Source organism: Sinocyclocheilus rhinocerous, unplaced genomic scaffold (assembly GCF_001515625.1).
Source record: "Sinocyclocheilus rhinocerous isolate Xijiao unplaced genomic scaffold, SAMN03320098_v1.1 scaffold1483, whole genome shotgun sequence".
Taxonomy (NCBI): domain Eukaryota; kingdom Metazoa; phylum Chordata; class Actinopteri; order Cypriniformes; family Cyprinidae; genus Sinocyclocheilus; species Sinocyclocheilus rhinocerous.
In genome coordinates, this window is record NW_015625211.1 from 291476 (window position 1) to 309932 (window position 18457).

The 18457-nt window shown below is 37.0% G+C and overlaps 1 protein-coding gene across 2 annotated transcripts in view; it reads left to right on the top strand.

Moving 5' to 3' along the window:
- The first annotated feature begins 11338 nt into the window (after positions 1–11338).
- The window catches only part of LOC107749932 (protein Dok-7-like), a 22544-nt gene continuing 15425 nt past the window's right edge, over positions 11339–18457 (top strand). For both annotated transcript variants that reach the window (XM_016565183.1, XM_016565190.1), the window contains exons 1-4: positions 11339–11432; positions 11562–11607; positions 13188–13418; positions 17188–17388. In XM_016565183.1, the coding sequence (XP_016420669.1) occupies positions 11379–11432; positions 11562–11607; positions 13188–13418; positions 17188–17388 (532 nt within the window). In that variant the 5' untranslated portion in view covers positions 11339–11378. The remainder of the gene's footprint in view (positions 11433–11561; positions 11608–13187; positions 13419–17187; positions 17389–18457) is intronic.

Sequence of the window (18457 nt, forward strand, 5' to 3'; positions counted from 1 at the left end):
CAGAATTCTCTGTTATAAACAGCGGTGACATACATCAGGAAACCAGAAGCGGTAACGCTAACTGTAACCATGGTGTTGTGGTAGAAATAGTCGAATGCATTACATCATTCATTTCAGGGTTTGTACAACCTTTTGAGATAGAAATTCAAGCACTTTTCAATGACTTTCAAGCATTTCACACAACTATTTCCAGCACTTTAAAGCTCTAAAATGATCCGGTTTGAATGTTATTTTTTTAATGGGATGACCAAAATATACACTTATGTCAAAATTTAAAAAAATACATCAAATCACAATTATAACCAGTATACGGCAGCAGAGGAGCACTTGTTGGCTTATTAGTCATTCATTTATACTTTTTCTCTGTATTTTGAAATTATAAAATTACTATTATAAAATAACAAATCATCAAGAAATCAGTCAGAATTTTACACTTTTTTGTGTATGAAGTAAAAAAAGTCACAAAGTGCCTTAAAAAACAAACTTTTCTTCAATTTGCTACTAAATCACACATAATCACTGAAGTTGGTCAGTTCCATATGCTAGAAGAATAATGGTACATTTAATAAGAGTGGAATATATAATTTTTCTATAAAAAAGTTAGATTTTGCACCTATTACTGTTGTTAATAAAAGTAAATTTTGTATGCATCTTAACTCAAGCTTTAGTGCTTTACTGTCAAATCTGTATAAATAATAAACAAAAGAAAAATAAACAAGAAATGGACATGTAATATTATTAGTAACTGCACTTATTAATGCAAAACAATAATTTTATGATTAAATTATCTATATTTTAATACTCCCGCACACTACCCCCAGCGCTACCAAATCTGCTCCTGGCACCACCATCTGTAGAACCTAGTGCCACTGCTCTCAAATGTTAGTCTGGAGCCCTGTATATATACCATATATATATGGTATTTATATAATCAACAGTAGAAACAGTATATATATATGTGACCCTGGACCACAAAACCAGTCATAAGGGTAAATTTTTCGAAACTGAGATTTATGCATCATCTGAAATGTATGCATAAGACTTTTTGATGTATGGTTTGTTAGGATAGGACAATATTTGGCCGAGATACAACTATTTGAAAATCTGGAATCTGAGGGTGCAAAAAAAATCAAAATATTTAGAAAATCGCCTTTAAAGTTGTCCAAATGAAGTTCTTAGCAATGCATATTACTAATCAAAAATTAAGTTTTAATATATTTACAGTAGGAAATTTACAAAATATCTTCACGGAACTTGATCTTTACTTAAAGGGTTAGTTCACCCAAAAATGAAAATTACCCCATGATTTACTTACCCTCAAGCCATCCTAGATGTATATGACTTTTTCTCTTTCTGACAAATCCAATTGGAGTTATATTAAAGGGGTCATATGATGCGATTTCAAGTTTTCTTTTCTCTTTGGAGTGTTACAAGCTGATTGTGCATAGATAAGATCCCTGAAGTTGCAAAGACTAAAGTCTCAAAACCAAAGAGATATTCTTTATCAAAGTTAAGACTCTGCCACGCCCCCCTAAAACGGCTCGTTCTAACACGCCCCCACATATCGTCACTATGTGGAAATATTAGCATAACGCGGCCCAAATGTGCACGCAAAGAAAGAAAGCGTGGTTTCAGTAACCGCAGTTAGTGATGAAGCAGCATGTCAGGGAGACGCTGTGAGTTTCTAGGCGAAAGCAAAAGCACTATATTTGGCCTTCCGAAAGTAGATGCATTAAGATTACTTACAACAGAACAGCAATGCATTTTATGGACGACCGTTTCGTGAACCTAGGAGAGGAGGTAATTCTGACTTTGCACTCCGGTGAGAATATGCTAGTCTCGCGAGAAACAATTTTTGTTTACAGCAAAGGAAAACCAGTGTTGGCTTATATTGAAATACTCCGACATTTTTCTTTACAAATCCTCGTTTTGTACTACTAATTCGTGACCGGTGTTTTGTTTTGCTCTCTCCTCTGCACTTCCACGTCCGTCACTTCCGCGTTCGTCCCCGCGTTTGCTTACATGCTATGTCCTCTGCTGGACGCCACTCTCTCGTGAACACGCGTACGACAGTTAGCGCAAGCTAGAGATTAAGGTTTATAAAGTTATAAATATGGATATTTTTCTCACACAAACACATCACGTCGCTTCAGAAGGACTTTATTAACCCCCCGGAGCCGTGTGAACTTCTTTTATAATGGATTGGTTCAATTTTTTGGGCTTCAAATTTTGGGCTACCATCCACTCCCATTATAAAGCTTGGAAGAGCTAGGATGTTTTTTAATATAACTCGGATTGGATTTGTCTGAAAGAAGAATGTCATATACACCTAGGATGGCTTGAAGGTGAGTAAATCATGGGGTAATTTTCATTTTTGGTTGAACTATCCCTTTAATATCCTAATGATTTTTGGCATAAAAGAAAAATCAATAATTTTGACCCATACAATGTATTTTTGGCTATTGCTACAAATATACCCCAGGGACTTAAGACTGGTTTTGTGGTCCAGGGTCACATATAGGCCTATATATATATATATTTCACAATATTACTGTTTCTACTGTTGATTATATAAATGCCATCTTGGTAAGCCTAAGAAACCTCTTTCAAAAGCATTAAAAATCTCAACCCCACACATTTAAAACAGCAGTATTTAGTATAATATGACTAAAAACTATACCACATCCTTCAGAGTTCAAGGAAAGACAGAAGCCCAAATAGTTCTCAGATAAGACAGTTTATCATTTCCTTTTCCTGTTGTTAAATAAAGAATACAAGGTAGACATGAAGCATGAACGGCACAGCTGATCACATGATGAAATGTTCCGCTCTCAGAAGCGTTTTTTAATAACTCTTTCACATTCCCTTCACCCCACTTCCCCCACCGTCTGTTTTGTGCCGTTTGAAGGAGGCTGTTCTCAGTGTATTAGCTATGCACAGAGGCCTAGTTAAAGTGAATGGCTGGTTAGGCAGGCTTTGTGTTGTTTGGATGCCGGTACTGGGTTCAGACAAAACCAGCCTCTGTTTATCTTCAGTGCTCCCTCTCTCATCCTCCACCGGAGGAAGTGTCCTAATTCTGCATTGTCTCCCTCTGTACTTTTTCACGCTCCAAAAGAAGGGAAACCCTCCATATACAGAAATCAAAATGCTGTCGTAATTTGACCATGAAGCCAAATTGTTGCACGATTACTCCTCCTGTATTGAAATATGTATTTCAAAATCTTTACTAATTTTATCACATGACCACCGCTTTACACCCTGTTTGTTATTATTGCATTACTGTCAGCAAGGACTGTTTGTTCTGTTCTGTCAGGCTCTGGGAAGTACAAAAGTAAGACAGGTTTGTCAGGCAAATTTCCAACTCTGGACTTGAATAAATTGAGTTTAAGGTGGTTAAAAGAAGAAATACACATGTTCTGAGTGACAGAAGAAATCTGTTTTGCCCTGACAATGGTCCTGATGACTCATTGGAGCTATTTTTAGACAAAAAATTAATTCAAAAAATGAATTGAGTTTCTGATGTATGGGACATAAGGCATTTAAAGATAATTATGAGTAAGACATTCATTGCAAGAACACGTCTTCCCATTTTATGAAGCCACATATATTGCTTCCAATATCCCAATGTTTTAAAATGAGGACATAAGGAATTTATTTTCTAGACTAGTTAAACTACAGTCAAAGGGGAATGGGTTTAGTTATTAAAAATACAACTATTCAATCTTATAATTTATCATTTTTAGCAGATTAAATCAGGTGTATTTTTTGCTCACTCAAAAACAGTCTCACAGTAATCTCACTAGTACACAGCTGAGCTGAACACACAATCAGCATAGTACAGGCCGGACTTGAATGAGTGAATCATTTTTGTGAATGGTTCGTTTAAATGAATCGTCCGAGCGATTCAATCAGACTTTTTAACGCTTTGAGAGAGAAAGGAGCGTTTAAATCGACTTTCCTGCGCTAAAGACGAGAGAGAGCATTAAGGTGGGCCTGTTTGATTATTCCCTCAACTGAGCTGAGACATTAAAAACAGCGATGAAGCATTTGATCTCTAGCTTGTTACCAGAAGAGCTACAATTTAAAATACTGAAAAATATATGATTAGCGTCGCTACTTTTAGTAATATATTTACCAACTAATGCTTTCAACTAAATCCTTTTTAAAATGAGAAATGCTTGGGAAAGCCAGTGCTTTGGAATAGGATGATTGACTGCATTTCAGGATCAAATGCCTAGTGTTTCATTTCGAAGACGTTTTAGGTAGATTAAACATTAAACCATTCTACTTAATTTGAACTTGGTCAAATTTAACTGCAAGGATACATTTGCTATTTTTTTGTTGGCCAAAAATCCCATCTGGGTGCTCATGTCCACCGAACACTCACGACTGCAGCATGTGAAGGACCCAATAAATCCACCGGTCATGTTCAAGTGTTTGTGGTAAGACTTTTGCACCCGACGAGTTTTAAACATCTGCTTGAACTTCAATAACAGGAAGACTATGTTTTTTCCCATGAAGAAGATTTAGAAAGTGAATTCCCTCAAAAGTCACTGCTGACGCAAAACCCCATCATATATTGTTCCTCGGAAATCTTGCAGCTTGTTTTCAAACTCGTAGTGATGGTCAAATGCATTAAAATTTTTGATATGCAAGAAAGCAAAGTCTTAGGAGGCTTGTAAACGGCAAAAATACGGCCAAGACAAATTATCGGACATTCAGCACTCACATCAATGTTAGGAGGGCAACTTGAGTCTGAATGAGTGAGATTCAGAAAAGAGATGGTGCTCCATCTAGTGTCCATGGCAGATAAGTGATTATTGAATTATTGCATTTAAAAAACATGCCAGTAATGTGCCAAAAGCTTTTTGTCATTAGAGTTTAGACCTGGAATAGTTAGATTCCTAAAGAGAGGTGCATATGTTTGATAATCAGTTTAATTATAATATGAAGACTTTCTTGAAGACATGATCAATACCTCATGGCATGCCTCTAGGGAGACTAGATACAGGGTTTCAATGAAATTCGCTTCTGTTCAGGCAAGCAGTTTTATCTGGTGCCACAAGGGGGCAGTGTATCTGTAACTAATGACTCAACAACACAAAGCAGCTCAAATTCAATACACCATGATGTGCACAGCCAAACTCAGTTCTGTCTTCATCAGCCTCACTTTTTCTCTAACATTTTCCTCTAGCACACATCGATAACACTTAGCAGTGTGTATTCGCAACAACAGCCTTTCCAATTTACCTGTATCAGAGACTGACTAATAAAAAACCTGTGAACACACTTGAGAGAATGATTATTAGCATGGAAATGAGTTTGCATTTGGTCAGGAGGAGTCTTTTTAGAGGACATTAGCAGCTTAAAATCAAGCTAACAAGTAATAGCCACTCATCTCATCATGTGCCGCAACGTCTTATAGTCCAATTCGACTGCATGTCGCTAAGCAACTTGATGAGCTATAAATGAGTTTTGTATCTATCCTTTAGACAGTTTTTGACTGGTTAATGTGTGCAGAAGAGCAGAAGCCAACATATCAGTCTTGAACCAGTTTTAATTGGTGAAACATACAAGATAAGTACCCCATAAATTGTGATTACGACAATCAACAGAGCATGGGGAACAATTAAGGGTTGCTTTTAAGTCTCATAAAGGCTATCAGCTGCATTGACCTCCAAAAAGCATAGATCCAAAATAAGCCTGATTTTGTGCATGAGCATATATGTAAAATTAATTTAGATGGACGAAATAGATGTTTGACATGTAAACAATTTAAATGAAAAATCATTATATTAAAATTGACAGAAATTCAAGTTTTATTACAAACTGTGTAGCTCAGTAGCTTGATTTGTCAGTAGAAGACATTGTTCAGTCTTAATTTTGTAAGGCAGGAATGTCTAAAACATGACTGCTGCTCTTATTAATCAAGTCCAGTGTTGGATCTGCTTGAGTATAGAGATGGATTACACTAGCATGTCTATTATGTGAAATGGTGTGTGGAAGAGACCAAAGTGCTCACTTTCATAAACAATCTTCAAGTCTTATGAACAGAATTCTCTGTAAGTATTACATGTACACTACCATTCAGTAAGAAATGGATACTTTTAATGTGCAAGAATATATTAATGTGATCAAAAGTGAAAGTAAAGACGTTTAGAATGTTACACATTTCTGTTTCTTATAAAAGCTGTTCGTTTTAACTTTCTACTCCTCAAAGAATCATAAAAAATGTTTCATGGTTTCCATAAACATAAACATATTAAGATGCACAACTGTTTTGAGCACTGCTAATAAAAATACATTATTCTTGAGCACCAAATTAGCATATTAGAATGATGTCTGAAGGATCATGTGACACTGAAGACTGGAGTAATGACTGCTGAAAATTCAGCTTTGCATCACAGGAATAAATTACATTTTAAAATATATTCAGATAGAACTAATTGTTTTAAATTGTAATAGCACTTTATAATATTACTGTTTTATAGTATTTTGATCAAATAAATACACCCTTAGTGAGCATGTAGACTTGTTTCATTTTAAAAATCTTACCAAGTTATGTATAAATCAGATGAAATCTAAAATTTTTGTATGATAAACTAAAACCTCAGCACTCTCACACATGCCCTTGTGACATTCTGTGTAAATGATTCTGCCAATGTCTCAGCAAACTTTAAATATTGTCATGACTTGAATAATGCAACACATTGATGTCACATTCAAGTAGAAACGACAAAGAAAACACCATATAACTAGCCCATATGACTCCACATGGCACTGTTTTCCAATTTTTGTCTACCAAACAGGCATATATGTTATTCAATAAAAACATACTGTCTGCCTTGGCTATAAAATGTCATTGCAAAAGACACATCAATAATACTGTCTGTCTGGTCACAAGACATGGAAGAGCCGGCATTTGACATCATTGATGTCAGATCTGCTGCAACAGATTATTTGTGCTAAATAAGTCAAGTCTATATTGAACATGTCATTGCTTTTTCTAATCTATTTTCATGTTTGTTATTTATCAACATTTCTGCAAAAACTGTGCTCTATCAATTAATATCTTAATGTTTCCTCCTCTCCCCTTTTGACTATCCCTCCTTAGTGAAAAATGAAAGACGTCAGAGAGAGAGGACCAGTGTTTCCAAATATTCCCACAGGAGGGTGCCCTCCGCCCCACCTCCTCCTCCCCCACCCAGGGTCAGAGGGGGCAGCAAGCGGCCCCCTCTCCGTGTGCGAGGTGCTCTTGATGTGGACGGGATCCGATGTGATGACCTTGGTGGTCGGAATGGAGAACTTGGAGACTTGGAGAGGGTGGTTGGAGATCTGAAAACCAGCAAAGGAAGAATGAGAACAGGAGTTTACCAGACCTCAGACCGAGCAGAACTGCTGCCTGTGAAAAAGCGTATTGATCCAACTGCAAAAACAGCAATTAAACCTTCAGTTAAAACTTCAAGCAAGAAAAATAACCACAGCAAGAACAATGCCACTTTTGTCTGATCAGACAATAAAGAGGCTGAGCTTGGTAACAATTAACAATCTACTACCTTGATAGCTTTTTCCAATGCAGCAGAAAACAGATGATTCAGGGCCTTCACCTGCAACCATTTAAATAACTTCTAACATGGAGCTTGTAGTGGATTTTCACATTTGTTTTTGCTGTCAGTTACTGGGCTGCTAGAATGTGCTTATACAGCACATAAACCTATATGAAATATGACCTGTAAGGAGCTGTTTGGGACTGAGCTGGACTGGCACGTTGTGGATTGCTATAGGACTTCATCTATTTTACTTACGGACATTAATGTCAGGCTCAATGTAACAGCACTCATAATAAAGCATAATAAGGTGTCATACTACTAATACTTGTCTCTTGCTTGATGTTTCCTCCTTGTTCTACTGCCAATGAAGTCTTCTATGCTGCTGTCTCGTTAGACAAGGTAACGCTTTCTTGCGTCTCTAAAGTTCACACATGTAATTTTAATGGGTACCGTTCAGCATTGAAAACAGCTCATTGACCTGAGGATGTGAAGGCACTGCTTTCTGCCAAGACGGATTTCAGGGATAATTGCAAAGAGGAAGGAGATACTGAAAGGGAAAGACCGATGGAAGAAAAAGATCAATACAAAATGCCGCAGGTATTCTAAGGACATGCAGTGTTTTCATTTGCTACACCACAAGCGTGTGTGTTGATGATTCCTGCACTCTGACACAGCAACTGTCTTGAATAAATATGAATGACTTTTCCGTCCCAGGTCAGCGATTTGAATCTCTTAATGTGCGTTGATCACATTAGTATCAGTGTGCATTGAGGAATTTAAATTTCATTCATAAAGGAAGATCTTGGCTGCTGGGTGGCAACGTCTGATTGGCATTGGTTTTCCTTTGTTTGTGTCCACTGTGTCCTTGAGCAAAACCTGATGAAACCCAAGTTGCCCCAGGGATGCTAAACATTGCACTTCTGTCATTAACTCCCACCCCTTCCTTCTAGGGCTTTTTTTTAGGAATTAGAATAACTTCTAAGTATTCATTTCTCTCTTTGTGACATTGCTTTTATACAACAGTTCAGTAAACAACAAGGTAATTGCAACATATTTTAATAGCAATTTGTAACAATTTTCATTTTGGCAAATTTGTCTTAATTACTACAAACTAATGTATACATTTTTGTTCAATCTGCTTGCACCTCACTGATGGTTAGGTTTAAGGGTGGACCAGCTTACGCTTTCTTCTAAAAAATTATTTCCGTATGAATCACATTGTACATATTCATATGAAATCACCACCTTGTTAAATAGTTACACTTTCCCATGAGATCTGCTTGGTAATTGAGTAACTTATTGTGTTAACCAATTATGTTTTTGCTTATTGAACTGTTGCTGCTTCTCTCAGAGCAATAGATGGTATAGTGACATTCCCAAATGTCCTGTGTGCTTGAACAAATCAGTTGAGTGAATAATTCAATGACTCATTCAAGACAGCCTATACTTTACTACCATATAGAAACTGAAAACACTATGTGATTAAGTAGTGTATTCAACAAGTATTCATAGATAGTATTCAGAAAACAGTAGGTGAAAAGTACCAGGATGATCTACTACTTTCGGACACTTTACAACCCATGAGGCCATGGGAGAGAAGTTGTGCGTAAATAAAAGACAAGATGGTGAATGTAGTGTTTGGATTTCATTCATACTACACACATTCATACTATGTAGAGCATTTTTAACAGTTGTGAAGTTATTCATTCAAAAGAATTACCCACTCAGAGAGTATTCAATTTTGGACATTTAATTTCCTGAATGAATCAGTGTGTTGCATTTGAACAAATTAGTTGTGTGAATGATCCAATGACTCCATAAAAACAGATACTTTTCTTTTGTTCAATGAATCGGTGTGTTTGAACGAACCAGTTGAATGAATGATTCAATAACTCACTCATAACGAAAATCACTTGTAAACTGCAGAAAAATGGTTGCATAAGTAAATCCAACATTTACCTAGATTAATAAATGCTGTAAAATCTTGTTCATTATTACTTAATGATGCCTAATGCATTAACTAATATGAATGAACGGAACCTTATTGTAAAGTGTTACCCATACACAAAATGCATTTAGGAGTGTTGCACAATTTTATTCTATAGGGGTGTAAAACGCTTTGCATGCCAACATTCAACTGGCCTACTGCTTCATGCTTCACAAAGAACAATAAAACACTTTCTCAACCACTAGTCTTCTCAGCTCCTTACACTGGCTGTAGTCATTTTACAACCTTCACTCCCTCTACCAGCATCTGCTATTTGTCCTCTGGAGTGCATTCAAAATGCTTCAGCTTGACTTGTCTTTAACCTGAAATTCTCTCCTGTTATGCCTCTGTTGCCTGCCAATACGACGCCTTTTCTGACTTTTACAATACTGCCAATGGCCTGACGCCCACTACCTTCAATCCTTCATCTAAACTTCACACCAGCATAGCCATTCCTGTCAGGCAGTTGTGCTCACTAAGCTCCCTCATCTCTCCATATGAAAGGTTACTGCTTGTCTAGGTGCAGACATTTCTCCATTTGTTGATCTCTCCATTGGTGGAACTAAATACAACAAGCTGTCAAAACAGCTGATTTTTCAATACAAAGGCACAAAGGAGCATAGCTTTTAGAGTCTTCTCCTCCATCCACATTCACCTTTCATAAATCCAAAAATACTTAAATTTAGTGAGGTCTGAAACTCACAGACCCCTGGAAATGCCTCTATTTCGCATTTTTCTAGTTTAACACAACTGTGATTAATGTGAATGTGAAAAACCTCTTGATCCACATTATCCAGCATAACGAAAATGCTCCAAAGAGTATCTTGTGCTTCAGTGGAAGCAGGAACATTGGACGTTTTGTACAAATATGCACTAATATAGTCGTTGTCACAAATTTGCTTATTTGATTAAGGCCCTAAAATGCGCCAGCTTTTAGCTGCCTGTTTCGGTAATTTCCATTTGCATGATACATGCACTTTGTGATCACTTTAGAAAGAAAACTTCTCTTATGGACATACATAATATAAATGTAATTTCATGAATATTGTGTTTTGCTATCAGGTTATTTCACGTAAATGCATTTTAAATGACACAGGCATAAGGAAAGCCTCTACAGTCACATTATTTGCGGGGATATTATATTGCTGTAGACAAAAATGCTCTCTACAGGAACCTGAATGGAATCAGACATCAGGGACTTGAACTGATTCCTCCAGTAAGGAAAACTGGTGTTGTGTCTTCAGGCTATAGACACTTAATTGAGATTCCCATCTCACTTGTGTTAAGTGTTAACTGTATGGCACGGCCATTTGTAAATTCTATGGATCTGTCTCATCTGCGTCCAGCTAACAGTTAGTTTCATTTATGTGGTTAAACAGTTTTATCATACATTATAGATACTATAATGTATTATATTATTATAATTATTAGCAGTATGTATTATATGTATTATGTATTGTAATGTATTATATTATTATAATAATTATTATTATATTATTATAATTATTTGCTATTATTTTAGCAGTTCACATAATGCCATGTTTGTTTACTTGTCTCTTAAAGCACATACTTGACTGTCTGAACCTTGCAGGAATGCTTGCATCACTTGTCCAGTAAATTAAATTGGCCCCATTTAACTTGCCACCTTGACCCACTGAACAACTGTAAAAACTTTTGCCTTGCAGTGCAGGTCTGTGTAAAGAGGGTGGGCCAATGCATGAGTTATGTGGGTGAGAGCGTTTGTGCGTGTTGCAGCAGTGCACACAGCTCTGGAGGTTATTTTGAAAGTGACCCCCTCACTGCCGCGGACCGCTCACAGCTGTCGGGAACCATGACACAAGATGACGGATACGGTTGTCGTAGAGGGACAAGTCAGACTTCGAGAGGGGAAAAAGGTGGTTAAAAGCAACGCAAACTACTTTTACTGTATCTTTCAATGTTATTCAAAAACTTATATTTTTGTTTGTTTGTATATACGAACAGTATTTTTGTTTGTTGTATTGTTTCCCTGTGGTTGTTTACAGTGGAAAAACAGATGGGTGATTCTTCGGAAACCTTCGCCGGTTGCAGGTAAATACGCAGAAAACTTTTTTACGCTGCTGTTTAAGTGTTGAGGTGATAAAATATTAAACAAAATTGCTGTTTTTGTTCCATAAACGTACTTTCTGCTTAGCAAATACCTGACATAGCGCTGTCACGGTTGTTTTTTCCCCTTGACGATATGTGAGGTATGGTCGTTATGAGCGATATTGGAATGACACTCTCGATGCAAGGGTCACAATGTCGCAATTCATTCTGGCTCGAGCTGTTTTTAGGACCAACAGGTACAATGTAAACTTCAAAAGTATAGTACAAAAAGCTTTTGTCTTTATATCCGAGACCGTGGCTAGTTGTCACAAGAGCTATCACTGACGTTTTCCAGTTAAACAAATGTGTAGACAAATCTATAGTTTTGTTCGTTGGTTTCAAACTTTTAGCAAATTCTGTCCTTTAAGCTAAAATCCAACAAACCAATACCATCATATTTTTGCCATAGCGTATGTTGACCCATGCATTTTAACATTTATTAATGCCATTTGTATAGGGAACGCAATAACTCCATATAAGCTGCACAATAAAAACACCTTACTTTTTCCATTTTTGTTCTTTCATTCATTATTTAGTTTTTCATAATTGTTTTACTTATTATACTTGCTTTCAATTTAGTGTATTGTAGTGACAGGTTTTGTTGTTAGAATGGATCCAACGTGTTGTTCAATAAACTTTTTCCTGGGTAATAATAGTAGAAATGTTCAAAAGTATTTTGGTAAATAGAACTTAAAGGTATGCATCTATACATTTTGAAAATAAACTTCCCTTGAGAAATATTCACAGTCTGGAGATAAAAGCATGACATCTATCTTTGGCCTCCTCTATGATATGCATCAGCATTCACAGTGCAAGTCATACACTTACATAACTTCTTTAGGTGAACTTGGCTAGCGGATAGGTCATTTTTGGATCCCTGTCGCCTGAAGCTGTCATTGTTTATTAGGTTAGTCTCCAGTTGCTTTCATGGATCACTGTGTCTTTTGATGTGTGTTATGACAGCTGCTTGACTCCTCGCATACTGTTTTAGAAGTCTGGTGATGTAGAGGTTTATTCTCTTGTACAGAAGTGTAAAAACAAAACATCACCACATTTTCAAAACAACCAAAAAGTGGAGGTGTTTTAGAGACAATAGCTTGATGCTGTCACACATGCAACACTAGTTTATGGAAAGATACAGTTTATATTTCATGGCTCGGTAATTGCGTCTGATGTATCTGTTAGTTTGTCAATTGTAATTCCTGATGATTATGCAAATTATGACATCAACTGCTGCAATTGTAGTGCAAACACAGTATTGAAATGAAAATAAAAAGTACACTTTTTATTGCCTTAAAGAAATAGCATCTGAATGATTTTATTTGACATGAATGGTACCATGGTACATTCATGGTATTAGATGGTACTTACATCATGGCACTGAATGATTTTGTGTACAGTGATATTTATATGGAACTCCAAAGATGATACTGTCAAAGTAAACATCCAAAAATCTTTTTTTGGTAGTTTTTGTTACTCTGAGATGCATTTCTGATGAATCTGTAATCTTGACTCTGTCTCAGACTGCCTGACCTTGCTGGTGTATAAGGAGCGTGGAGAGAAGAGTAAAGGACAGCGGGAGAGGAATCAGGCCACGCTGAGGGATATCTGTGGACTGGAGGCTCTTCAGGGGTTTGATGGAGTGAATTACGTGCTCAGTCTGCTCTGCCTGAGCCAGTCTGTCATGCTGGGCTTCGACAACAAAGTGTCTCTTCTGGCCTGGGATGCTCGTATCCGCTACAGCCTTGGAGAGGGTGAGAGAAGAGCGTGTGTGTGTGAACACTGATCAGATGAAAATGACCATTAGTTAAAATTCTGTCATTATGTACTCATCCTTATATCGTTCCAAACCTGCATGCTATTATTTTTTTGTGGATCACAAAATTAAATTTTTTTTTTTTTTTTGAAAAATCATATCATAGCCATCCAATGACAACGTTCACAGTGACTGAGGGTTGCCAAGCCCCAAAGGACAAAAATAACACCAAAACATGCGCACACATACACACACGCACACAAAGACATATATCAGACAATTTTAGTGCATTAATATGAACGTTAATTTTTAATTCTTAAGTCTTAAGTCAAGGTAAGTCTTAAGTTAAGTCTTTAATTCTTACTTATTTTTACATAATTCTTACTTCTTACATATTGTATTTCTACAGCACTTTTTTGAATGAATGCTCCCTCACTCTCACATTGTCATTTAGCAGGAAACTTTTTTGAGCAGGTCCCTGTGTTCGCAACCTACTTTCACTCTTTTCACCAGTAGGCCTACAGGTGAAATTAAAGGGATAGTTCACCCAAAAATGAAAATTTGATGTTTATCTGCTTACCCCCAGGGCATCCTAGATGTAGGTGACTTTGTTTCTTCAGTAGAACACAAACGAAGATTTTTAACTCAAACCGTTGCGGTCTGTCAGTCTTATAATGGAGGTGAATGGGAATCACGGCTTTGAGAGTCAAAAAAACATACACAAAAAAAACACAAATTAAACCCTGTGGCTCGTAACGATACATTGATGTGTAAAGACACGAAACGATCTGTCTGTGCAAGAAACTGAACAGTATTTATATCGTTTTTTACCTCTGATTCACCGCAATGTCCGAACTGTCCTGAGCACGTTCGCGTCTTCTTCTTCAGCTGGTGCATGAGGCGTCTTCTTCTTCTTCTTGCTTTACGGCGATCGCAGACTTATAAGTGCATTACCACCACCTATCTCTCAAATGGACCATTGACACTCTATCTACAATCTCAATTAGGCGTGTCAATGGTCCATTTGAGAGATAGGTGGCGGTAATGCACTTATAAGTCTGCGATCTGCCATAAAGCAAGAAGAAGAAGAAGAAGACGCGTCACGCACCGGCTGAAGAAGAAGACGCGAACACGCTCAGGACAGTTTGGACATTGCGGTGAATCAGAGGTAAAAAACTATATAAATACTGTTCAGTTTCTTGCACAGACCGATCATTTCGTGTCTTTACACATCAGTGTATCGTCACGAGCCACAGGGTTTATTTTGGTTTTGTTTGTGTATGTTTTTTTGACTCTCAAACCCGTGATTCCAATTCACTTCCATTATACGACTGACAGACTGCAACGGTTTGAGTTAAAAATCTTCGTTTGTGTTCTACTGAAGAAACAAAGTCACCTACATCTTGGATGCCCTGGGGGTAAGCAGATAAACATCAAATTTTCATTTTTGGGTGAACTATCCCTTTAATAATATAAAAATATTTTCAAATATTTTCTTCAGTTTTTCATTTGTTTTATTGTAATTTCTAGCAAATATATCTAATCAGTACATAAATAATTGTGGGTAGGTGGTGGACCATGGGGGCTAACGTTTGATCTTGCCTAGGGCACTATATGAGTCAAGATCACTGTTGGCTCTGTTAATCCCAGACACCCTTGAAAAACACATAGAGACTTACACCTACACCCAGACGGCTGTCTCTTTTGCTCTCACATGTACACATACACTCTCAAGTCGTGCCCTTTGAGAAAGCAGCGAAGTTATAATTGGGACCCTGTGATGTGTGATACTCTATAAGATCGCTTGGGTTTTTCTTGAACATGCGCTTGACAGAGTAACACATACTAAAAAACATAAAATATAGTTTTCTGAACTCGGTTCAGATGACTTGAGGTAATTTCAAATGAAAGTTTTCATTTCCATTTACGCATCTAAAACGTTGAATGACAATGAAATAGTCTTGTTTATGACTGCTGTTTCTCTCCTTTGCTTTAAAAAAAAAAAAAACTGTTTTCAGCTCTTGTTTGGCAGCTGTTATGCTGACAATTCTGAATGCATGTGTTGTGTTCGCTCTGATGCCTCCTTGATTTTCAGGTCCCATGTTTGTTTGTTTATTTGTTTTGCTTTAAGGCAATCAGAACGATGATAGATGGTGCTGATGTTTCATTCTGCTCTGTTGCTCTTATTAGTTTCCTTCTAAACTACCTTAACATACTGTTCTGTAGCAAGTTGCTCATGACTGATGCATCAGTGCCTAGCTTTGGTTGACCATCAATAGAAATGTGAGAGCGTTTGCTAAGTTGATAAATTCTATACAGGGCTCGCAAAATGTCAAAATCCCTGGTAGCCCTTCGGGCAGGCATTCTTCAGATTTTGGTAGCCCAAAAATGAATTTAACTAGCCCGAATAAAAGATATTGTATTTTTTCTAAGTCAAGAGAGTAGGGGTGCAACAGATCACAAATCTCATGGTTCGGATTATATTACATTATCATATCACATTTTGAGTCACAGATAATTCTGTGTTCGTGCTCTGCCTGAAACGCCGCTCTGTATGTGCGCGCTTTGAGCGTATGCGTGCGAGCACCGAACTGAATTCTTCATGCGCATGAATGGTTTAAAAGCTTGAATGTTTAAATTGGTAAGACTTAGAAACACGTGTAAAGGATAAACTATGATCCGTTTCACCCCTACAAGCGAGTGAACAACGCGAATCAAGGAAGGGGTTTTATATCACTATTCAAGATAGCCCGTCGGGCAGGGCAGTGATACATTTTGGTAGCCCTGGAGGGAGTGAATGACCAGCGCTCTCTTCCACCCTCAATACCACGACTGATGTGAGACCCTTGAGCAAGGCACCCAAACCCCAACTGCTCCAGGTGTGTGTTCACGGTGTGTGTGTGTGTGTGCACTTAGGATGGGATAAATGCAGAGCACTAATTCCTTGTATGGGTAACCATACTTGGCCACATGTCACGTCGCTTAAAAAAAAAAAAGTTTTACTTTTACAAAAAGTAAAACCTGCTTGCAATTCATAATGTAGTTCGATTTGATTATGACTTGACCTCTCGAGTCAGTTATTTGAAATAATTTAATTTTAATGATTCATTGGCAGATTAAATCTGAATCAAACTTATTTTAACAACATTTTCACTAGTGTTCATAAAAAACTAGAAAACCCTGTTCATTACTCACGCTGTAGTTTAAATGTATTTTTGATAGTTTCCAATTTGATATGCTGCTGTTACCTCTTGGTACAAAGAAAATATGATGAGAAGAATATCGGATTACGAGTCATATTATTAAATTCATCTACAACATTTATTTAAAATATGAATTAAGAAATTTACTAAAACTGTAGTATTATACAGACTTAAAAAAAAAAAAAAATTTTATGTACCATGATAAGGTATTTGGATTTTTAAATTTGATATGCTGCTGTTACCTCTTGGTACAAAGAAAATGTGATGAGAAGAATATCGGATTACGAGTCATATTATTAAATTCATCTACAACATTTATTTAAAATATGAATTAAGAAATTTACTAAAACTGTAGTATTATACAGACTTAAAAAAAAAAAAAAACTTTTATGTACAATGATAAGTATTTGGATTTTTAAATGCAAAGTACTGTGTCCTTATAGCTGACGGGATGAAATTAGGCCTTTCCAGAATGTCTCGAGAACAACTGCTTTGCTTTGATTGCAGTCGACATGCTCTAATTTGAAAGATAATAAGCTCCTCTTAAACTTGTCTCTCTTTCAGTCCACAGGTTCAACGTCAACATCCAGCCTGGCACCAAAGTAGAAAGTGGCCCTGCCTCGCTGCATTTGTGCAACAACTTGCTTGTCATCGCCAGAGACCTCCCTCCAACTGTCATCGGCCAATGGAAACTGTCAGACTTAAGACGATATGGTGCCGTTCCTAATGGATTTGTCTTTGAGGGAGGGACACGATGTGGCTACTGTAAGTTCATGTTGTTGTTCTTTTGTTCATTCAGTGCTGTTTTTTTTTTTGCTCTTTGTTGAATTTCTCATTTGTCACTTGATCTTTCTGAGATGCGAAGAGACTCTTGGACATCTCTCTTTATTTTATTTTGGCAGATTACAGCTTTTTATTCATTGAGAAGAATCCCTTGATGATTGCGTTGAATGTGTAGCTTGTTTTTGTACAAAGTTGTCTCCTTCTCTGCCTTTTTTTCACTTAGTCTTAGTGATATTCGCTGTGGTGGAAGTAGCACAGAGGTGTTTGCCAATAGTAAATGTGAAAATCAGATAACCTCACACTCAGTCTTTCTCCCCCCTTCCCCTCCCTCTTTCATTTTCTCGCCCCCCCATACTTACAGAATCAGTACACATTACTTTTGTGCACCCACACACAGATTGTGGTAATGTGTGATGTGCTTCAGTATAAGATGTTGCGTTAGCACCAGTGAAACCCACCAGCTGCCTCTCTGGCAAATCCATCTGCAGCTGTTCTGTAGCTTCAGCAGCTTTAATGCTCCATCTTATATGAAACTTCCTTACAATGACAGCCATGTCACAACAGAAAAAGTGTGTTTTATCGCAGTTATAATCAGGGTAATTAATCTGTCACTTCTAATGGTATTCGGGGTGTTTGTTAGATGCTGTCTGAATGCGCTATGCAGGGAACTCTGGGCAGTTTTATGTGTTTAGATGGTGAGGCGGCATGTGAAAGGTCTCCTGCCAAGTGGAGGAACTTGAGGGGGCAGGGGTGCTCAAATCAGACACCAGACTCCAAACATACCTCTCATTGCTGTAGTAGTACATTTAGTGCAACATAAGTCACGTCTAGTTCTGCACAAAATCTACACCTGCAGAAATTCACAAAAATAACTCAATCATTTAGAAAAGTTACACTTTCAAAATCATTTAGATCATTTAGAAGGTTACACGTTCCATGCACGTTCGTACTAATTTCTACTATTTAAATATTTATATTGAAATTAAATAATGTTAATATATATATACATACAGTATATATATATATATATATATATATATATATATATACA